The sequence below is a fragment of the Penicillium chrysogenum genome, assembly GCF_028827035.1.
Source record: "Penicillium chrysogenum strain IBT 35668 chromosome Unknown utg000001l_segment0_segment0, whole genome shotgun sequence".
NCBI classification, from domain to species: domain Eukaryota; kingdom Fungi; phylum Ascomycota; class Eurotiomycetes; order Eurotiales; family Aspergillaceae; genus Penicillium; species Penicillium chrysogenum.
In genome coordinates this window covers 3,279,499-3,301,747 of record NW_026622749.1, presented here as the reverse complement: position 1 = coordinate 3,301,747, position 22,249 = coordinate 3,279,499, and the positions used below count along the sequence as shown (strand labels likewise).

Here is a 22,249-nt window from a genome sequence, read left to right as displayed (position 1 = left end):
AGCCCTGGAAAGCTTAGATTCCGTCGATGTGGCCGGGCGCTCTAGGATCACATACATACATGACCCACCATTTAAATAAGACAGAATTACTATTTAAACCCATTACGCCCTCTCTTCTCACTTTCCTCATCACTGCTTCTTGATTTTTCTTCCTGCGCTATTCCTGCGCTATCTAGACTAGCCCCTGGTCCTCCCGTGCACTCACCATGATTTCTCTCCCTGCGCTGACGGCGCTTTTCGGCGCAGTAGTTGGATTCTTTCTCTTGGACCCGAAGGCCTTGCCGGGTCTGTGGCATGTTTGTCTCACTGTCATCTTTTACTAACTGGTTCAAACGCTTGTTAACCTCGTTACCTTATGTAGGCTCGAGTTCTCAACATTCTCGTTAAACATCTGGTTTGGCACCGCAATAGCGCTCTCGTCGCGAGCTCATCAACAGTCTCCTCAGCTCCCTCGACCATCTTCCGCCCTCGATACACACGCTCCTACTGCTCCATTGCGGAGCTCGACTTCAACTTGCACAAATCCAACAGCACCTTCTATGCCGATCTCGACGTGAGCCGCATCGAGCTCCTGGTCACCTTGTTCAAAGACGCCATCACCCCGCTCTCTCCGCGCACTACCCTGGCACCCGAGAGTGTGTACAGCCGGCGCAACCGGCGGAGACAGCTCATCGCCGCTCTAGGAGGCGTGGTGTGTCTTTTCCGTCGTGAGATCAAGCCATATCAGCGATATGACCTCGTGACACGCGTACTGGCCTGGGATGATAAATGGATGTATATCGTTAGTTATTTCTTGAAGCCTCGTGGTCGGCACGAGACAGAGAAGATGCAAGATCGGATTCTTGCCTCAGCAGTTTCTCGCTATGTCTTCAAGCAGGGACGACAGACAATGCAGCCAGCGGAGGTATTCCGTAATCTTCGGCTTTTGGCAGACGAGGACACTACAGCCGAGAATGTGGCTCCTACGGTTGCACCAGATCGCTTGCCTTTGCCGTGTCAAGATCTAGTCGATGGCGCAGCTCCTTTTGGGGGCGAGCAGGACCCGTGGACCTGGGCCCATGTCGAGATGGAGCGACAACGTGGCCTGGCTATAGCAAGCCACATGGGCGGCTTCGATGGGCTGCAGGATTTGGGGGCGAGCTTACGATGAGAAAGAACTGTGGATACTAGAGGCTGATGCGATCGCGGATGATGTGGCAATGGATGGGCAAGCCAGGAAGCAAGTAGATGTCAGACAGCTATAGTGATAAAATCAGATGAGCGTGCACGAACGAGAAGATGTTTCTCGCGCATTTCACCGGGTCTTGGCAGGTCGTAAGCGCTAATTCTCACCGTGCAGCTAGTAGCCGCATGCTAAGGCTGATTCCCTGAACGCCATCGGGCCCATTTTCCCTATCTCGCCCATCCCCATCGTATTGGGGGCTGCCGGAGAGTGTAAGCGCCCCATGGCTGTCTATTCTGGCCTTGATGTTGCACTCCACTGCTGCGGCTGCTTGACTTGAACCGCTGTTTCCCCCACCTGGTGAAAAAAAAAAAAAGAAACGGTGATCGGGAAGATCGAGCCTTTTGCAGTCCAAGCCGTTTGTGCCAGATTCGCAATGGTGTCACATTCACAATGGCTTCGTCCCAGGACGACTATTTGTGCTCTCGACGTCGAGGATCAATTCGGACCTATAGTCAGTGAGCTCTGTGCCTCTGGCTTCGACTTCACCTGGTATTTCGAATCTGTCATCTTGGCCTTGCCAGTGACAGTATTCTTTCTCGTCTGGGCATTGCCAAGGATTAATTACCTCCGAAAGGAAAATGTCAAAATCACAGGGGGTTATTGGGGCATCGTCAAGCTGGTACGTCGCCTCCCGCTCGGTGGAAACACCTTACTGATCGCGCTCGCAGATTGCATATGCCCTCTTGGTGATCATTCAGGCAACTCTCCTCGGTCTATGGGCATCGTCCTTCGGAAAAACAACACGTGCCACGATCGGCACTGCTACTGTTACGCTGGTGGCCTACCTAGTACTCGGAATTCTTTCCCAATATGAACACGCCCGCACCATCAAACCGTCCACGATAAACACCGGCTATCTTTTTCTCTCTTCATTGCTTTCGATTCCGGAATCTCGCACTCTATACTTTGTGGACTCGAATCGCGTCATTCCCATTCTTTACACAGTCAATCTATGCCTCCGAGCGGTCCTGCTAGTCGTCGAGTCGATTCCTAAAGACTCGGTTCTGAAACGTGCTTATCAAAATCCACCCCCAGAGACCGCCACGGGGGTGCTGGGCTTGAGCCTCTTTACGTGGATCAATCCCCTATTGCTGCTTGGGAGTCGAACAGACTTGACAGTGGCACAGCTGCCTGCACTGGAAGATGCTTTGTGTACGACGGGTGTTGGACCCAATGGATTGGAGACGCTCTGGAGAAAAGGTAAATATACCTCTGATAAAGCACTAATAGGTGTAAACTAACCACCACATGCGAATAGGTGCCAACTGGGACCAGCCGCATAGTTTACTCTGGGCGTCCATGCGGTACTACGCCGGGCCGTTCCTGCTTGGAATTCTTCCTCGCACGTTGCAGATTGGCTTTACATTTGCTCAACCATTCCTGGTAGAGACTACTACTAACTGGGTGGACTCTGAGGATGGACCTAACACTATGAGACAAGGATATGGCTTGATCGGCGCCTTCGCGGTTACATATATCGGCCTTGCGGTAAGTCCTGACTTGTTTCCGACCAGAATTTGAGACTGATTCAGTCAGATCACCACGGCACTCGCTCAGCATCAAGCCTACAGAATGGTTTCTATGATGCGGGCCAGTATGATTGACATGATGTTCCGACACGTCACCGTCATGCGCGACAGCGATATAGAATCCAGCGCCCCGGTCACCCTAATGAACGCGGATATTGAGCGGATTTCCAGTGGATTCCGCTATGTACATGACGTCTGGGCGTGTATTGTCGAAATCCCCATTGCTCTTTATCTGCTTTGGCGGCAGCTGGGCATCGCTAGTGTCGCTCCCATTGTCGTCGTCGTTGGTAAGTATCTTGCTCTTATTTTACCATTGTGGCCAATACTGACTTTTCTTAGTTTGTATGTTGATGTGTGTGCTCATATCTTCTCTGGCTGGTCCGCGTCAAAAGGTATGGCTGGAGGCTATCGAGAAGCGCGTTGATATGACCGCTCAGGTATTAGGATCGATGAAAGGGGTCCGCATGGCTGGTTTGACCGATAAAATCTACAACACCGTCCAATCTATGCGCACTCACGAAGTGCGCATGTCAATTCGATTTCGCCGATTGCTGATCCTTGTTGTCGCCGTGGGTGAGTCTAATTTGCACAAGATCCCATCCCCACATCTGAGGACTAACAATGGCGCAGCATATAGCAACTACACCGTTACTCCATTGGCCTCCTTCCTGATATACTCCCTGAATGCCCGGGGCCATGACAATGAAACACTGACCCCTGCCCGTGCATTCACCTCGTTGACGCTATTTACACTGCTGGCCACCCCCATCTCCAACCTGGTCGAAGCCGTGACTGGAATTGCAACGGCTGTCGGGTCTATCAAACGCATCAACCTGTTCTTGCAGACTTCTCCACGGAGCTACGAAGGCCAAGTAGATGAGTTCGGGATTGTGAGCTCTGCAAGCCAGTCCACAATCATAGTGGATGAAAAGAAGGGGGTGGAGTACCCTAGCGTCTCCAGCCGTGAAGGTTTGCCTCGCTATGACGCTCCTCCAGGGCTGGCTGTAGTTGCCCATAACAGCAGCACTGGCTGGGAGGAGGCCAAACCCAATGTCATAGATCAGGCCTCATTTGAGATTCGCCGTGGAACACTCAACACAATCGTTGGCCCGGTCGGTTGTGGAAAGTCAACGTTTGTTCGCATGCTGCTGCACGAAACTCCAATTGCTACCGGAACGCTTCATGTTGAGGCTGGAGTCATCGCCTATTGTACCCAAGTGCCTTGGTTGACTAACCGCAGTATGCAGGAGAATATTTTGGGTGAGTCCATGTTTGATCTAGGTTGGTACAATACTGTGGTCGAGGCATGTGCACTAGAAGAGGACATCCGGGACCAGCCAAACCAAGATCAAGGCTTGCTGGGATCAGGAGCCGCTACTCTGAGTGGAGGCCAAAAGCAACGAGTGGTAAGTATTTTGTTGAAAGGGAAATTGGATCAGCCGCGAATCACGGATGATAACTGACATTGCTTGGATAGGCTCTGGCGCGTGCCGTATACTCGCGTGCAGATACAGTGATCCTGGACGATCCGTTCAGTGGCCTCGATCGTACCACTGAAGATGCCATCTTCAATGCCCTGCTGGCCCCCGGTGGCCTCTTGCGTCGCATGGGCGCCACCATCATCATGACCAGCAACAGCGGTACGTTGGAGATCTACGTCTAATCTTCTAGATATTGCGGACTAATGCTGAACAACTCTTGCAGTCTCTCGCCTCTCGTTTTCTGATCACGTCATTGCTCTCTCCAAAACCGGCACAATCGTTGAACAAGGCTCGTACAAACAACTGAACGAGCGCTCAGATAGTTATATTCACAGCCTGTCAGCGCCAGAAGGCAGCCGGCAGGCAGCTGTGGGCGACGATATGGAGATCACGGAGGTTGCGGGCCCTAAACTACACCAGCCACTGAGCCTAGCCGCCCTGGACCTCGAGGCACCACCGCCTCAGGACGGACGGCGGACAGGTGACATATCTATCTATTGGTACTACATGAAGGTCCTTGGAATATGGCGGTCTCTCATCTTCATCTTCCTTATTTGCTGCTACGTGGTGGGAATTACTTTCCCTTGTATGTGTTTCTCAAATATGCGGTACCACAAGCTCCACGCTAACCGATGTAGCAATTTGGGTTGAGTGGTGGACGGCCGCGAATATGAGGCACCCGAATGGGATGCTTGGTTACTGGCTAGGTGTTTATGGCTGGATTGCCGTCATGGCAGTGTCCACACTTGTCCTGGCTTGCTGGTCCGTCTGGACTCGCCCCTAATAATGGGTACTGGGTTTTGAGGCTGACATTTTTTTAGGCATCTGATGTCCAACCTGGTCGCCCGCGCAGCCAAGTCCATGCATGCTCAACTGTTGAAAAGCGTTCTAGAGTATGTGATTTTCTCCCTCCTGTCTGTCAATTATAGTGTCACTGACTTTGCCGAACAGCTCCCCATTATCCTTCTTTCACAGTACTGATGTCGGTCAAACAACCAATCGGTAAGCTAACCTTTTATATCTGTGCAACAAAGAGCACTGAGCCCCGAGTCGATGTAGTCTCCTGCTCACACTTCATAGGTTCAGTCAGGATCTTCAACTCATCGATATGGAACTTCCTCTCGCCATTCTAAACACTATTCTCACCTTCTTCACCTGTGTCGCTCAGATGGTGGTCATATGTGTTTCAACCAGCTATATCGCAGCTACGGTGCCCGCCTGTATATTGGCTTTCTATTTCATTCAACGGTTCTATCTCCGCACCTCGCGTCAGATCCGTTATCTCGATATTGAGGCCAAAGCACCTCTGATCTCGCACTTCCTTGATACCCTCAACGGCTTGGTCACCATTCGCAGTTTCAAGTGGGAAGCACAGTATCGTAAGCAGAACGCCAAGTTGATCAATGACAGCCAAAAGCCCTTCTACCTGCTTTTCTCCATTCAGCGTTGGCTGGAACTGGTGATTGCGCTATGCGTTGCCGGATTCGCTGTTACTTTGGTAGGCATTGCCGTCGCCACGCGGGGCAGTCTTAGCGCTGGTTATGTCGGTGTGGCCCTACTGAACATCGTCGTCTTCACGGAGAATCTGCAGGGGTTGGTCATGCAATGGACCGTTCTCGAGACCTCGATCGGTGCTGTGTCACGTATTCGCCACTTCCACCGTACGAGCACATCCGAGCACCAGGAGGAAGAAACGATAGACCCCCCGGCTGAATGGCCTGATCGAGGTGTTATTGAATTCAACAACGTGATTGCTTCGTATCAGTGAGATTTCTCTTCCTCCCCTTCTACTGATCCCAAGTTGCTGATTTGTGCGTGTAGAAGCTCCTCAAGCCGAGCTCTTGATGATATTTCACTCTCAATCAGGCCCGGCACCAAAGTGGGCATCTGCGGTCGCTCTGGGAGGTATGCTTGCCCGCATTGGAGCTCTTGCTGGTATTCTCCAGATCCAATCTAATCAATTATTTTCTCTCTAGTGGCAAGTCATCACTCATCTCCTCGCTGTTCCGTCTCATTGAACTCACGAGCGGCAACATTGTCATTGATGGGCTGGACATCTCTACTATTCGTCGCAACTCTCTCCGCGCCCAGCTAAACTGCATTTCTCAGGAGCCGTTCTTATTGCCCACCTGCTCTGTCCGACTCAATATTGACCCAGGAAGTGGCCTCGATGACGAGGTCCTGATTAATGCGCTCCAAAAGGTCAAGCTCTGGGATGTTATTGAGGGGCTCGGTGGCCTGGACGCCATTATCACAGCACAAACCTTCTCGCCCGGTCAGAAACAACTCCTGTGTTTCGCATCCGCCATGGTTCGCCCGGAGGGCAAGATTCTGATTCTCGACGAAGCGACTAGCAGGTATGTCATTTAAATTTCTCTTTGACAGTGCCTTCTCCAGAGGCTGACCACACTAAACACAGTATCGATTCTAAAACCGATGAGATTATGCAATCACTCATCCGATCAGAATTCGCTTCGCACACCATCATTGCCATCGCGCATCGCTTGGAGACGATCGTTGACTTTGATGAAGTCATTGTCATGGAGACCGGACGTATCAAGGAGCATGGCCCGCCGGGAGTGCTGTTGGAGGAGAAAGGTGCTTTCGCCGAGCTTTACTGGGACACGGGGCGGAGTTCCAATCGGACGCCCATGGCCTTTTGAACTTCTTGTACCTATCTTGTTCTTTTTACATACCTTACGTTTTTTCTTTTTTTCTTTTTTTCTTTTTTTCTTTTTTCTTTTTTCCTTTTTTTTTTTTTTTTTTTTTTTCTCTCTGTTCTTTACAAGGGGTATACTTGAGGTCTATTTCATAAACCAAATCATTGGCAGTATCCTCAGGGAAAGGGGATCTCCCAGCCGGTGTTATCGTCTGATGCACTCAGTACCAATATATATCCCTACAACCTTACTCCGTACATGGATATATGTCATCGCACAAATATTCCTTTCTCGTACGCTCAGGGGTGAAAACCAGCAGGGGAAGGCACCCGCCCGGAGACGCTAGCAGCGCGCGACTTGAGCGACTTGAAATCCGCATTTTTGATCCACTAACTATTCAGACACAAGTTTACGACTGAGAGCATCAACGCCACAACAGACAGGGTGAGCTAGCTATGCATTCATTTTAAGTTCGAACCATGGAAAGACCTTCAAACATATTCATCGACGATGGTCAAATTGAATTGCTATATTGACTACAAGAAGTATTTGCAAATACCGTCACAGTGTCAGGCAAGGTGAAGTTTGGGAAACGCGTCAAAATTCAAAAGGAATACTGGAGAGTCGCCCCGGAACTTGCAATCGCTCTGGCTGTGGGATCCAACAGCACCGAGTTTTGCTGTTCTGGCGTATATGGCGCTTCGGTCTTAGGCACAAACATGGCATTCGCCACCATTCCACGGTGGAAGAAACGGAATGCCTTGCGGTGACGTGTCTGGCGTTTCTCACGATACTGTTTGAACTCGGCCTGCTCCAGCATAGCATACAAATAGCGTGGATGGACCACGATGGCCTGCGCCCCTTTCTGTCCGAAGCCAAAGGAGGTGAGGGAGAAAGCCTTCAGGCCGGACGTTGTGATGCTACGGTTGGGGTAGACGATATAGTCGTTCTTCTCGAGGTGGCCGTCCACGCTGTCGAGATTGCGGTTACCTGGGATAATGCCGCTGTTGAGCGCTTGCAGGCCACCGTTCAGCATCCATGCTCCGGCGGCACCCTTGGGGTGACCTGTGAGATATTTCTGTGAGATGGCGAAGAGTGGATTGCCTGGTGTGCGACCGAGATGTTTCATCTGGGCTTCGAGAACAGCAGGCTCATTTTTATCGTTCATCACTGTACTGGTACCGTGCAGAGTGACAAAGTCCAGGTCATCTAATACAGCATGTTAGTCAGATTGAATGAAGCGAAAGGGGGGGGGAAGGGAAAAGGCGCACCAATGCCGAGACCAAAGACTGCCAGAGCCCCACGAATGGGCGAGATCGAAGTCTGACTTTTCCAAAAGTCATTGCCAAATGTGTCCAAGGCTTCCTTGCGCTGGCGATCGGCCTCTTGCTCGACAAAGCGGAGGCGGTGCTCACGCGCTTCGCTGCCTTCAAGATCTCCCATGGTCTCAACCTCTAAGTCGACTGACTCCTGAATCTGGACGAAACGCGCCGCCAGACGGCGCTTGCGGTATCGCACATCTAACAGGGGCGAGGGGAAGCGGTTTGTTGGCTGCTCGCGTGCATTGGTCAGAATACCCTGCCCGGGCGCGGGCACTGAGCGCCCAGTCTTGTCACTGGCGGTGCCCACCCAAGCAATAATACCTTGAATGGGCAGGCCAAGGTCTAACGCCAACCGTGCAGAAGTGATGACCTCAATTCCACTTCCCTGTGATTCGACAAACCCGCTGCGGCTCTCCGCCGAGGGTCGCGACATCTCTTGGGGAAGTCGGCCCTTTGTTGCTTCAGCAGCCGCATCCGTGGTCGCTTTCATATTAGCAAATTCTTCTGCCACAGCCTGGTTCATATCGTCATATCCTCCGACCAGGCAGATCTTGGCCCGTCCGGTCGCGATCGTCTCATACCCGGTTTCCAACGATTCGACCGATGTGGCACAAGCACCGACCGCCGTCCGGACGGGCCCAGAGGAGGATATGAGTAGCATGTTCACCCACGCGGCAGTAGTGTTAATAAAGGTCTCCTGGAGGATATCCTTCTGTACGTCTTTGTCCATGTATCGATCCTTGAACAACTTCTTCAGGGAATGAACACCCCCCAAACCTGAACCAATACAGTTACCGAATTCCGAAACATGAATATACTGGTACAGCTCATAGGGGTCGGTGATGCCGGACGCGATCAACGCTTCTATCGTGCTCACCAAGGTGAAGAGGGTTCCACGGTCTACCTGGGCAACAATGTCGTCAGGAATGCCGTAGGTGCGTGGATCCCAACCGGTAGGGACCTGTCCTGCCACAGCATGGTCATAATTCAAGGCTTTAGGGATCATCAGGACGGCCCCCTTCTTCAAGTTGACCACACAACGCTGTCCGAGCGACAGGACATCAACATGTTTCTCGCCATGCTCGTTGACAAGTTGCTGCGCCACTTCAGGGGAAACCTCGAATTCCGGTAGGTCTTCCTCGAGAAGGATTTCTTGAAGCAATTGCCTTTTTCCAGCTGTCTCCTGTGCATCTAGTGTGGCCTCCACCAGACGGATCCCCGTATGGGCAAGAATATACTCTTCATAGCGAACCTTGATGTCGAGGTCTTGGACAGCCTTCTTGGTCTTCGCGTCCACCCATCCGGTATACTGTTGGCCGTCTAGGAGTCCATTGTAATGCGTGATCAAGCCCATCATCCAAGCCATCTCAATGCACCCTTCGAGTGACAGGCGCCCAGTAGCCTCCATCTGCCACCGAGTACGGGAGTTACCGAATGGTCCTATCTCGGAGAATCCAGTCACCACCACGACGCGATCCAGATTCGCCATTCCAAGTAGTCTTTCCCGCAAGGGTTGGACTTCAACATCCTCATCAGGTAATGGCGGGAATGTGAACGGGATATTTGCCAGGCGAGGCCGCGCAACCTCTTTGTCTTTTGCCTGAAGACCCAAAATGGTGAGCTTCTCTTCAGCTTCCTTTTCCCGAGCCAGGTTGGCACGAAGAGTACTTTGATCGAAGATATCGCGGCGGACCTTATCCAGCGTGGCTCGAAGATTTGGGATGGCGTTCAGCCCTCCCGTGAGATCGGCATACAATGGCTGGACGTTGCATTCGCTGGCCAACTTGCGAGTCAGCAGCACCAGAATATATGCTGCCATCTCCGCTGTTGAGAAGGTTTGCACGCCATGAAGTTCGATGCCAGCGGCAACGATATTATTATCCGCCATGAGCCCCGTACCACGAGTCCATCCAATAACCGCACCGCAGATCGATAAATACGCAGACCAGCTCTCCGAGTGCCACTTTTCAAATAGTGATTCAAGCGCAAGCTTGGACTCGCCGTACAAGCCATCGTTACCAAAGGCACCGTGGTTCGGAGAAAGTGGCAGAATGACTTGGGTGGGCCGCGTGCGATACCCGCGGGCCTGCTTTTGTTTCTTGATGGCGCCCAGCAAACGTAATGTGTTGGTAAGCATGATGCGGTGGGCAAGCTCCGAGCGCGAATCAATTTTGTCAATCTCTCGTCCAGACTCTGTAATTGCCGCGAAGGGGATTACATGGTCCAGGTCCCAGCCTAGCCCGGTATCTGCGAAAATGTGCTCTACAAGGCCGTCAAGATCTTGTTGACTGCCTTGGTTGAAGGGAGCGACGATGAGCTCGGAGCCCCGGGCGCCATGCTCGACGTAGAGATTCTGGTAGTAGCGGGTGGTAGACGATGAATAGCTGCTGGTAGTGATGATCACTTTGGCACCACCACTCAAAAGACCTTTCAGGACCTCGGCATTTATCGACCCTGCGCTGACTCCTGTCATCAGTACATTTTTGTTGACAAAAGTCAGTCCTTCACTCCAAGAGGTTTGCACCTCCTCGCGGTACAATGTAGTCATCGGCTGGTTGATATGCCAGGATGACTGACCACGAGTCTTGATTGTGATCGGTGCAACAACCGGAGATTCGCCACGAGCGACTTCGGAATACTTGATATTGCCCTTCTCGTCAATATCGGTGCTGGGGCCTTTGATGAGAGCATCGTAACTGGCAGCCAGAGGCTCAAACCGAGGGGTGCGAGTTTTCTCACAACGATCCAACAGGCGGTGCACGGCCGCTTTGGCTTCAGGAAACCGAGGTCCCCAGGCCAAAGATTCGTTGCCGGCGAGATAATTCAGCATGCGCACTAAGCGGGGACTAGATCGATTCGCAATGGCGTTGCTATATTTGGCATAATCCGCATCTGAGAAGTCACCACGCAGGATTCGATGAAAGAGGTCGAGGGCGTCTTGTAAGACCCAGTTCCAGCTCGAATGGAAGCGTCGAAGCTTGGAGGCTGCCCAGAGAGGACGGATACCGGAAAGGAAGAAATCCCCCACCTCCGCCGTGATGCCGTCCAATTGGTGCTGCAGCTCGGCCGTTGCTAGTTGTGCTTTCAACGCCTCGTGGGCATCTTGCCTCAGGTCCTTTCCTAGGAGCCGTGCATACAGTTCCATTAAGGACTTCTTGAGCTTGGTCTGGTCCTTCACCACGGAGTCGAGGGCTGCACTATCCACTGGGGTTGTGACTGTTACCGCAGTCCCCGCAGTTTGGGTGAACCCCAAGAGGTTGAGCCCGTGATCAGTGCCATATTGCTGCACAATTGTATCGAAGAACGAGTGTGCCTCTTTTTGGTCCGTCAACCTCGATGAGATTTGCGCTGTGCTTGCTCGCAGAAAGATCGCATCTTGACGACCTGGGCCCAGACCCCATCGAGACTTCAAATAATCACGAACATCCCCACTGGAAAAGCCCGCGGGAAGCTTCTGCGCGAAGACCTTGGACAATAGACCAGTTGAAACTTTGCGCAACTGCCCTAGGAAAGAGGGCGCGGATTGTAGCAGGTTTGCCAACTCATCGAGGGCCATATCCTCTGGCTTTTCGGGGAGCGAGCCGAACTCGGCATCGAGGTCCCCAACAATCTCATTCTCCATTGTTGATCGACCTGCATTACGATTAGTATCATCAATTGGGTCTTTCTAACCGAGCAAGTCACATACCATTGGCTAGAGCCTTGATTGTTTTCATTGTTGCCAGTTCACCGTGACTCTTTCGTAGCTTTCCGGCAACGATAGCAACCAGGATCTCCTTTGCATCAATTTGAGCGTCCGGGATCGGGGCAGCATTGGCGATCTGCGTTGAGGCGGTGACGTTCGGTTGAGCTTCAGAAGACTCCGCCGTTTGGAGACCTTTCACAGTAACTTGGGCAGTTGTGGCCGCTTCGGTCACAGTTGACTTGGTGGGTGTTTCGATCTTCTTCGTTTTTTCTGGGGTTGCCGCTGTACCTGCCTCTAACAAATACTGTATCTCTTGTGCATTCTGCGCATAAGAAAGAAACCGTCGAGTGATGTTGCGAGCAGCATCTTGGGATTTGAGGTGTCGAGCGACAGTGTTCTTGAGCATGCTGGTGAGGACATCGGCGGGTCCGATTTCGACGAAGCGCTCAACATTATGCTCTTTGAGGAGGACATCTTGCGTGGTGATCCTATTCAATGTTAACAAACCCCAGGGTCATTCTTCGTTGCTTTCTCGGTGACTGCGGCTTACCATTGGACCGGGGATGCAAATTGATGTCTATTGTATGCAGTCCTGCTGTCAGCGACATTATACTATGATGAGATACCTCGAGGACTATCACTCACGCCAGCAACTCAACCAAGAGCAGATATGCTAGTTGTTGCCCAACCTGGGGCTGCATTGTTATATGCGACATTGCTCAGGAATCGCACTGTCGTCTACGTTCATTTCTTGTGAACCAGATGCGCAGAGAATCCACTATTTAGGTCTATCTACATATTTCCCGGCTACAAGCTCTTGCTATGAGTTTCGGGCCCTTCTTTGCAATGCCCCGTCGGGTTTAGCTATTACCGGCAACAGCTCAGGGCCTACCATGTGGTCAGCCACCGGACCCTCAAGCCATGTGCTCAGAACACGATCCAACATCATCATGCAAAGCCGTTCGCATCTTTTGGCCCCATACTAGTAACGGATATGACACTAGCTGCTCACAGTGCATGATGATGCTACATCACTTAGCGCCAAATAATTAGGGCTTACATGGGTGGAGACAGGGCTGAATCAGTGCTTATCCTGGTTCTCGATCAGGTACCGTCAGCAAACACAACGGACTAGTTCAAAGGGCATCGGAGAATTATGGGCTAACTCGAGGCTGAAAAGGTCCTAAAAGTTTCTGGCATAGTATCCAAAGTCGTATGGTGTGGCTTAATCACTCCAGAGCATTCAGCCACTCTCTGTCGTAGTAATTTTGTTATAGTCAGCGCCCTGGTCCAGCGGGATCTCAGACGTTTTCTATACTCGCAGATTGTAGACATATTTCCAGAGCCTGGTAATCATTCATCGTTTGAGATGATCGCAGTCGAACGACTGAGGGAAGCGCCTCTCGTGGTTTTGGTCAAGGCTGTTCCTCTTGCCCTTGTAGCTTATGTGAGCCCCTTCCATGATCGTCTTTAGCAGACATGCGTGTTCTGACTATTCTTATTTTCTGAAGGGACTTGCCATCATCGTCTACCGCATATGGTTCCATCCTCTTGCCAAATTCCCCGGGCCTGTCTTGGCCAAAGTCACAAACCTCTATGGCGGATACTATTCATGGAAAGGAGATCTGCATCTTGATATGATGCGTTGTCACGAGAAATACGGTTCGAAGCAATCCTCTTATGCTGTGGTGCTTTCATGCTGACCTGCTGCGTGATAGGCGATATTGTTCGATACGCACCCAATCGCGTCCTGTTCAATAGCAACACCGGCTTGAAAGGTAAATGATCCATCGATACATCTCTTCATGTACCTTTTGCTGAGCGTCCGCTATGTTGCAGAGATCTATGCATTCACCAAGCAAGTTCAGAAGTCGGCCGCCTACGGGGCCATGGTTCATCGGGCTCCCAATACTCTTACCCTGATTGACAAGAAACAACACGGTCGCAAACGCCGCACCATCGCCCAGGGATTTGGAGACAATGCTCTCCGTGGGTTTGAGGATACTATCATGGGCCTAGTGGGCACATTTTGTGACTCGCTGGTCCAAGACACTTCGGCAGGCGAATGGTCTTCTCCGCAGAACATGGCCAAGTGGTGTATGTCTTCTTTGTTTGTCAAATTTCATGGTCGGATACAGCGGACTAATTACCATTAGCAAACTACCTGACTTTCGATATCATGTCTAGCGTGATTTTTGGCGAGAGCTTCGATCTCATCGGCAGTCCTGAAAATCGACATATTGTCCAATCCATTGAAGACTCCAATGTGCGGACAGGAGTTCTCCTTCAAGCAGGCGAGTTGTCCACTCGCCGCCTCGACCGCAAACTCTTCCCCGAGGCCATCGGTGGCCGTAACATTTTCATTCGCTTCGTTAACCAGCTGCTAAAGAAGCGAATGTCAGTCAAACCCCTGAAGCGTAATGACGTTTTCTCGTTCTTGCTCGATGCAGTGGATCCGGAGACAAAACAGGGCTTTACCCCAGCTGAGATTGGAGCGGAGAGCACTACTATGATTGTGGCTGGTATGTAGCTCCCCTGAACGTTCCTATGCTACTCTGGTCACACACTAATCTTGCGCACACACAGGATCCGATACCACTTCCACGGCTATTGCATCAATCTTCTTCTACCTCTGCCGCTACCCTGATATCTACGAGAGAGTCAAGACCGAGGTTCGCGCTGTGTTCCCGGATCCCAATGACGTCAGCCTCGGAGCTGGCCTCACCGAATGTGTATTTCTTCGTGCATGTATTGATGAGACTCTACGTATGTCTCCTCCGGCCAGCAGCTCATTGTGGCGCGAGGTGATCCAGGACGGTGTCATGATTGACGGGCATGTAATTCCTCGCGGCTATGATGTTGGTACTTGCATTTATGCTGTCCATCATAATGCCGAGTACTATCCGCAGCCGTTCGAGTATCGTCCTGATCGTTGGCTCGACGAGCCCGATAAGGTCCAACTTGCTCGTTCCGCATTTACACCCTTCTCAATTGGGCCCCGAAGTTGCTTGGGCAAAGGATTGGCCCTGACTGAGTTGTCTTTGACCATGGCCTATCTGTTGTCCAAGTATGATTTCCGTCCTGCACCGGGCACCGAACATGTGGGCGGCGGTTCGGCTTCTCAGGGGCCCGGACGAAGCCGTGAGGGGGAGTATCAACTTCATGATCATGTCACGGCGGCAAAGAATGGGCCAATTGTGCAGCTCCGCGTACGCCAGTAAGCAAGGTGGGTTGTCAGACAGAAGAATGAGGATTTTAAAGATAATATGGCGCGATCGAATGAATTGAATGATATCGTGTTTGCACAGAGTCTTTGTAGGTTTACTTCGCCATTCTCCCAGTCTTACAGGTAAAACTTGTTATGCGGTCTGATGTCTTTGTATTAGACAACTGTTATTGAATTTATGCGTAGTCACCCAGGCCCTTACCTCGTGGAAGGTTGTCACCTAACCTGATTTATAAGTCCAAAATACCGGGTTACACCTTCTGAGAATAAAGCACTAAGAAATATCCCAAATGTTGTTTCTATCGTGAAGACTTTCTTTACTAGGACATTTGGAAAGAACATTCCGGAAAGTTCCCACATCTTGACACTTGAGCTCTTTCGCTTGAGGAAGCGGACAGTTTCAACCCAGTGGTCCTGAGTTTCTCATGATATGTAATTGACGTTCTCTTATTCACTCTTGCACAACTCCATCGAGCACTTGCTTCACCTCATGACACCATTCCAGGCTATCCTCTCTATCACCGCGCTGAAGACTCGTCAACTCTGCATATAGCTTTTGACAGACTGGGCCAGCAGCGCTCTCAGTTGTGTAAACAAAGTAGTCCCCGCGCGACTGGTGCGTGATCGAGCGAATAGGAACCAAGCAAGCGGCAGTTCCCACGGCCATCACTTCACTGAAGGTCGACAATTCCGCGTATTTGACCTGGTCATCATTAGCCAGCCATCCGGTAAGATGGGAAACCAAACCTCACCGTGCGATGCTCGACTTGATAATCCAACCCTTTTCCAATCGCCATCAAACTATCCGAGGTCACGCTGTTGATGATATTATCACTCTTCGGCACGACCAAGACCACTTGCTCCGCTCCCCCTTCCTGTTGCGTGATCTTGACGCCCATGAACCCCGAGGTTGAGAACTCATCAATGTCCTCCCCGGTTTTGCTATCCAGATGCAACGTCATCGGGAATCCCGCTTTCATCGCGTGTTTCGACCACTTCATCACGGGCGCGTAATTACCTCCGATCTTAGCATGCCCGGTCCCCTTGGGAGCTGCCCGATCAAACTCTTCCAAAGTCACCGCCGGCAGCGGTGCCGTTCCATGGTAACTGCTGAATGGCTGGACATAAACACACAACGTGTACTCAGCCGGTGGCGTGAGGGCCAAGTGCCCGCTGGACCCGAACAGCACGGGCCTGATGTACAGGGCTGCGCCACTCTCATAGGGGGGAACCCACTCGGCATTGTACACGACGGCTGCATTGACAGCAGCAATGAAATGGTCAATAGGCACAGGTGGAATGGATACCACATCTGCCGAGTGCTGCATACGCGCGGCATGGAAGGCTGGGCGGAAGATTTGGATCTTGCCGCTCTGGGTGCGGTAGGCTAATTGGGGTTGTTAGGATGTTTGGACTGATTGTTGTGAACCTGATGTCCCATAAGTACCTTTTAGACCCTCGTACACCTGTTGGCCATAGTTCAGGGCGGTTGAGAGTCCGTGCACTCGTAGATAGGGATCCTCGATGAATTTGGGCGCTGTCCACTTGCCCTCTTCGACCGAATAGGTTGATTCGATGTGGCCATTGACTAGGAAGGTAATAATCGATTAGCTTCATTTTGAAGAAATTATAGCAAGGTGAAGAATCTTTGGAGAGGCACTCACCCATATCGGTCACAGCCAGACCTAATTTGGTCCATTCTACATTGTGTTAATGCCTTTACTGAAATTACTCCATGTGCATATTTAAGCACTGTTACTGACCAACATCGGGCGCGGGGGCTGTCGGGAAAGTCATCTTAGCAATTAGAAGCCAATATCGTCCAATATGAAAGATTGGTGAAGAGACGGGTACAGATGGAGTGAATTATTTCAACCAGGGTCCCAGCCGTTAGATATCAGACTCTTCAGCCAATTTTAGGAGGTATTATGCCAATAGTTTCATTATTAAGTTCGTGGGGCTTACTTCCACTCGTTCTTGTCAGCAACGCAGCCACACGGTCCTTGCCTGACATTGCATATAACAGCCGCCGCTACTGCAAGGTCACTCTTCTGATGTTCAGTAGATGCAGCACTATGCAGCATCAGCACAATAGGCTCGGGTAACATTCTCCGAGCCTGAGATGAGGATTAGACGTCGCTACATCTTCCCACTGCGCCTTCAATCTCGCCCTCGCCCCCAACCTTTGGGGGCGGTAACTTCCCACTGCTCAGCTGGACTCGCTTTGGGTGACTCAAATGGCGAAAGTTATACATGGTAGCTGCGTAGAAATACATTTTTTGCTGTTCAATTCAATACTCTACACACAGGTTAAATAGTAAGTCCAGTGTCCCTGGCGGCAATAGTAGTCGTGCGTGGACGAGAGCGGCATCATCGGAATCAGACATTCTCCCCCCTATGCTTCACTTTCCCATTCCCTCTTCACAATACACAAGATATCAGCTCCAGTCATGCACGCAGACCACGGCTCGTCCAATGCACACAGTCTGATTCTGCCTGTGATCAGATTCGACCCCCTGCTTATTTACTCATGACTGAAACAGATAGAACTTGGTGGCCAAAACCTTCTTCTAAAACTGACGCTATGCACGAGTTTCGCGGCAGCCTGATGCAAGCCGAAATCGAGTCTACTTGGCCTTATCCTCATACAAAGTGGCACCATGACAACCTGGCCGGCTCAGCAGGCTGGGCAGCTATCACTTATGATCCTATGTCCGAGTCGGAGTTATACATGGCCCTGCCCGGTGCTCCGCAAGACGATATTCCCTTCTACTCCGAAACTTTCTCCATTGTATGTCACCTGCTTTTTGGCTTTGTCTTTGGCCCTTGCTCTTGCTCTTCTGCTCTTCAAGAAGTGGCCTACCCTTCCCTCTTTTGACTTGTACTTTGCTCTGTGACGCCGATGAAGTGACTTGATCGATTAACTCTTTACAGGACGAATGCCCCATGCCCACTCAATCTGACCCGGCACTCCTTTCATCTCTCCCTCCCACCCCACCATCCAGTCAAGTCAATCCTCCCACAGCAGTTTCACAGCCACAACCACACCATCTCAGTCCCATGTCCAAAAAGCCAGATCGTAGTCCACCCTGCTGTTCTGCTCATGAGCGCATGCTTCATCAACAGCTCTCACGCGGCGCCAGTATCAATATTCAGAACGCCCGCGGCCAGACCCCGCTGCATATCGCTGCTCAACAAGGCAGCCTTGGCACTGTACGGCTCTTACTCGCCTCGAATATGATCGACGTGAACGTTCAGGACCGATGCGGAGCCACTGCATTGCATCTGGCGAGTGAGAACGGGCATGTTGCGGTAGTGAGCTTGTTAGTGGCACATAATGCCCGATTGGATGTAAGGGCAACAAGCGTGCGATGAGTGGATATTCTTATCAGGACCTTTGGTTGGGCAACGCCCTGGACCATCTTGTTGATCGTCGGGATTGCCTGTTTGGTTTGAAATGATGGCTGCTAGGGAACCAAAAATGTACTTAGTAGGTATAGCTAAGAAATATAGATAAAGCCTTCATGTTTAGCTATTAGTGCCCAGATGAAAATGAAACCCCAGACTTGAAGTCCACGGGTTGAGAGGAGTCCGGGCGGCGGTCGCAGAGAGGTAAAACAAAGATTCAAAGTTTCTCCCCAACCTGAACTTCCACCACCTTTCCATCCAGTCAATTTCGATGTCATAAATGTGCTGTTGTTTGAAAAACATCAATAAAAAATTAGATAATGCTAGAGCTTACGACCTCATGTAGGTAGTCAGAACAGTCTTATCCTAACTTTGGAACTTGAAGTAGACAACGGGGCTCGGGACCTCGGGGTCGGCCCGAACGGGAAGCTTGGAACCTTGAAAACGGGCCATTTCAACGCATGTATCTTACTCGAGTTCCCAGTGACCTTGAAAATTGATATAATTAGATATGTAGGTAGTTTCTCAGATTTGCATCTTATCCATAAGGTACTCGCTTAGATATCCTACTATCTCGTGGCTATTGCGTTGTTGCAAGTGGCTACAACAGCGATTGGGGGGTCTCTGGATATATATTATCGGCGCCGCGACTATCTACAAGTAACCGTGGCACCGCCTTTCACCAACACCTACTCGGTATTGGTGGGCCCCAGTCAACGATAATCTACACTCAACAATAAAATACGAAATTAGGTACCTTTTATGTGGTGTGCCCATATAAAAGGTACAAAGGATTCCAGACCAAAAATATATATTTTCCTCCGCCCTCAAACTAGCTAGAGGAGAAACATATAGTTTGTATATAATAAAAGCGTGGTACGGTCCTTTCTCTACTAATATTAATTAATATATAACTGTTATACAATTGTCAGAAGCGTATTATAATAGTACCATATATAAAAGTTGTATGTAGAGCTTAAATGTTACATTACTTTGAGTACACTTAATATTTCTTACCGATATTAGTACTAAATAACTAAGTTTCCTTCATAAGAAGATATATGGACCTCTAATTCCTCTATCTATGTAGGGGGTTGAGAAAAATAGGTATTTTAGATCCGGTATCCTTTGTACCTTTTGTATGGGCACACCATATAAAAGGTACCTAATTTCGTATTTTATTGTTGAGTGTAGATTATCGTTGACTGGGGCCCACCAATACCGAGTAGGTGTTGGTGAAAGGCGGTGCGACGGTTACTAAAAGCACTTGATAATTCAGATTTACGCACTGATTGATAAATGACGCTTGCTCTGCACCTTCTCATAAGCAAAAGTATCTCGTGTGTAGTTTAAAAAAAGAAAAAAAAAAAAAAAAAAGAAAAAGACAAAGAAATCAAACATGTAGGGAATACGGGTGAGGTGTTGAGCTGAGCATGCCTAAAAGGCGGTGCACTATAGCAGAAAAGTATGGCAACGCGACGGTTTGTTTCCCAACACCACCTGGGCAGTTTATCACACACGCGTTCTTGCTTAGATGCGACTACTTATCTACGTGTCTCGTCCACCAAAACCATTATCAAGTACTATCATTAAGCTGAGCTTGCACATATCTCTATATCAACCTCGATCCTCTAAGCCATCATGAAATAAAAAAAGTCCAGGTTGAACAGCCCAGCCGCCTTCTACACGGTCAAGTGACGGGCCCATACCACATGTAAATCTTTTCCTCCAGCTGTCGCTTAATACGCCCGGAGGATCGAGTGAGCCACCACGATAGACTGGGATCGGTCTCCGCCATGGAGCCCCAGAGCGAAACGTGGTCCTCCCGAATGCGGTCCCAGAATCGCTCAGCCACGCCATTATGCCAATCCAAGTGGGAGATGGAAAACAAGGCGAGCTCTGATATGTTTCCGATGATACTGTGCTGTTCGACGGATGTGGCCATGGAGCGTGGGGCATATGCCTCCGCATCACCCGATGGCAGCGATGGAGCAAATTGCCATGGGAACGATGCTTGCGTGAAAACGAGCGCGAGGTTATTGACTGTCTGTTCTGGTGCTGGCGAGATCGGGTCGTGGTCAAAGTAAGCGATGAAGTCTCGGGTCTCAAGCTGCGTTAGGAGTGCATTGATGTCAATGGCCCCATTGGAGATGACGTGACGCTGAAGGGCGGTGCGAAGGGCCTCTCGTGAAGGGAAATCCTGGAGAGAGGTGGCAGACTGGACGATCCGTGGATTACGCAGTACCGTCCAGAGCGCGGGATCAGGAAAGATGGTGCTGCGCAAGGCCGTGGCCTCCCCCAGCATGATACTGGCATGAGGCCTGAGTTCGCGCGCTAGATCGTGCATCGCGGGAGAAGTAGCGATGAGTGCCGACAAGGAGGAGGGAGAGGCGTCGCGAACGAGGAAAATACTACGCAACGGTTGCAGTACTCGCGCCAATTGCGCAACGGCATCATGGGTGTCCAGCGCATACGTGCGAGACTCTGCAGATGAAGTGCCCAATGCTGCCACGACCGGTATATAGCCATTATGGATAGCGGACTTGATTCCCTGGGTGGCAACATCTGTCACATGACCCTGATGGTAGGACATTGTGCCGTCAGATTCAGAGACGGACGTAAATATACCAGAGGAGATGGGCCGTGTCTCGACATCCTGCTGCTCCAGGAGCGCGCTGAGCTGGTAGTTCGTCGTGCGGATGCGACATAGTCGATTCGGCTGATCGTTGGGCCCCTCCACTCTCGATATGGACGGAAGATCCAGGTCTAACTCACCATGTACGACAACAGGAAACAGACCGACTCTGCGTAGGAATGCTAGTGAGTCGGCAAGCTGTTCGAGCTGCTCGCGCACGGCGGTTCGCGGCGGAGAGAGTGAGTTCGGCCCGAGAGCGATTACGGCCAGAGATTCGCCCTGTGAAGGGTGAAACTGGCCGAGATACTGCTGTATGTGCTGTGTGGAGTCAATGAGACGTAGCAGTTGGGTTATTATCCCACGATTGGTATGCATGCAGAACCGCTGCCCTCTCGAAGACTGGACAGAGAGATAGCCCCAGCTAGCGCGAGTGGGGAGCCCGCAACGACCCAGCAATGGGGCCAGCATAGTGGAACAATTACCTCGACACCAATGTCCAAGGTAAGCTGGCCGATTGCAGATAAGCTAGGGGCTGAGTGGCCAGAGGATTCGTCGAGCTGGGCTTATACTAGTCGTGTGCTGGTAATGGCAGTCGTGCTCCCCTCGGGTTTTGCGCACTCTGCACGATTGTCATCACGAAATGTGGCGCATCTTGCTTTCCCTTGACCCCCGGCCTGACCGTGACAGCAAACCCACAAAGAGCAGATCTACCCGTGCCCGTGCATGCTGCACGGTGAGCTAAGCACGATTGTGCTCCACCCAACTACTGCACGATCAGCCGCTAGGTGAGACGTCAGAATTTAGTCGAAAATTAGCGTCGACCTAACCGTATCTGTGACCTTGTACCTCACCATACAGCTTTTCCGCCCCTTGCAGCGCCCAGAGTCAGAAACGTGGTGCCCATGTGGCCCCTTGGTCTAGCCCTAAGCGGCTATAGATTGTATGACTAGTGTATTACTGATGCCAAGCGAGACTCCGGATGAGCGAAAGGCATTGTCCGATCCAGGCAAGCCTCCTCTAGTGACTGCCAGGTTGCGCGATAGCCCCCACACAACCTTATTGGTGGATTGTGGTCGGT

The 22,249-nt window shown here is 50.9% G+C and overlaps 7 protein-coding genes across 7 annotated transcripts; 4 read left to right on the top strand and 3 right to left on the bottom strand.

The window, feature by feature from the left end:
* Positions 1-206: 206 nt before the first annotated feature.
* Positions 207-1,150, top strand: N7489_001312 (thioesterase family protein; the record flags this gene model as incomplete). Its single annotated transcript, XM_056707067.1, has 2 exons — positions 207-296; positions 362-1,150. 2 exons carry the CDS (start codon positions 207-209, stop codon positions 1,148-1,150), a joined length of 879 nt encoding a protein of 292 aa, XP_056571369.1.
* A 448-nt stretch (positions 1,151-1,598) lies between these two features.
* N7489_001311 (uncharacterized protein) lies at positions 1,599-6,898 on the top strand (the record flags this gene model as incomplete). Its single annotated transcript, XM_056707066.1, has 14 exons — positions 1,599-1,844; positions 1,894-2,425; positions 2,484-2,713; positions 2,762-3,041; positions 3,094-4,160; positions 4,232-4,394; positions 4,459-4,821; positions 4,874-4,997; positions 5,057-5,128; positions 5,187-5,237; positions 5,316-5,999; positions 6,057-6,140; positions 6,212-6,592; positions 6,655-6,898. 14 exons carry the CDS (start codon positions 1,599-1,601, stop codon positions 6,896-6,898), a joined length of 4,521 nt encoding a protein of 1,506 aa, XP_056571368.1.
* Positions 6,899-7,499: 601 nt separating this feature from the next.
* N7489_001310 (uncharacterized protein) lies at positions 7,500-12,603 on the bottom strand (the record flags this gene model as incomplete). Its single annotated transcript, XM_056707065.1, has 5 exons — positions 7,500-8,104; positions 8,167-11,850; positions 11,906-12,390; positions 12,453-12,479; positions 12,548-12,603. The coding sequence occupies 5 exons, from the start codon at positions 12,601-12,603 to the stop codon at positions 7,500-7,502; spliced, it is 4,857 nt and encodes a 1,618-aa protein (XP_056571367.1).
* A 668-nt stretch (positions 12,604-13,271) lies between these two features.
* N7489_001309 (cytochrome P450) lies at positions 13,272-15,123 on the top strand (the record flags this gene model as incomplete). The annotated part of the gene is made up of 6 exons (XM_056707064.1): positions 13,272-13,349; positions 13,414-13,564; positions 13,621-13,680; positions 13,742-13,999; positions 14,059-14,424; positions 14,489-15,123. 6 exons carry the CDS (start codon positions 13,272-13,274, stop codon positions 15,121-15,123), a joined length of 1,548 nt encoding a protein of 515 aa, XP_056571366.1.
* Positions 15,124-15,579: 456 nt separating this feature from the next.
* N7489_001308 (Branched-chain amino acid aminotransferase II) lies at positions 15,580-16,925 on the bottom strand (the record flags this gene model as incomplete). The annotated part of the gene is made up of 5 exons (XM_056707063.1): positions 15,580-15,831; positions 15,881-16,515; positions 16,576-16,716; positions 16,793-16,828; positions 16,892-16,925. The coding sequence occupies 5 exons, from the start codon at positions 16,923-16,925 to the stop codon at positions 15,580-15,582; spliced, it is 1,098 nt and encodes a 365-aa protein (XP_056571365.1).
* A 787-nt stretch (positions 16,926-17,712) lies between these two features.
* On the top strand, positions 17,713-18,503 carry N7489_001307 (ankyrin repeat domain-containing protein; the record flags this gene model as incomplete). Its single annotated transcript, XM_056707062.1, has 2 exons — positions 17,713-17,919; positions 18,063-18,503. The coding sequence occupies 2 exons, from the start codon at positions 17,713-17,715 to the stop codon at positions 18,501-18,503; spliced, it is 648 nt and encodes a 215-aa protein (XP_056571364.1).
* A 1,723-nt stretch (positions 18,504-20,226) lies between these two features.
* Positions 20,227-21,639, bottom strand: N7489_001306 (uncharacterized protein; the record flags this gene model as incomplete). Its single annotated transcript, XM_056707061.1, has 1 exon — positions 20,227-21,639. The coding sequence occupies one exon, from the start codon at positions 21,637-21,639 to the stop codon at positions 20,227-20,229; it is 1,413 nt and encodes a 470-aa protein (XP_056571363.1).
* Between the last annotated feature and the right edge of the window lie 610 nt (positions 21,640-22,249).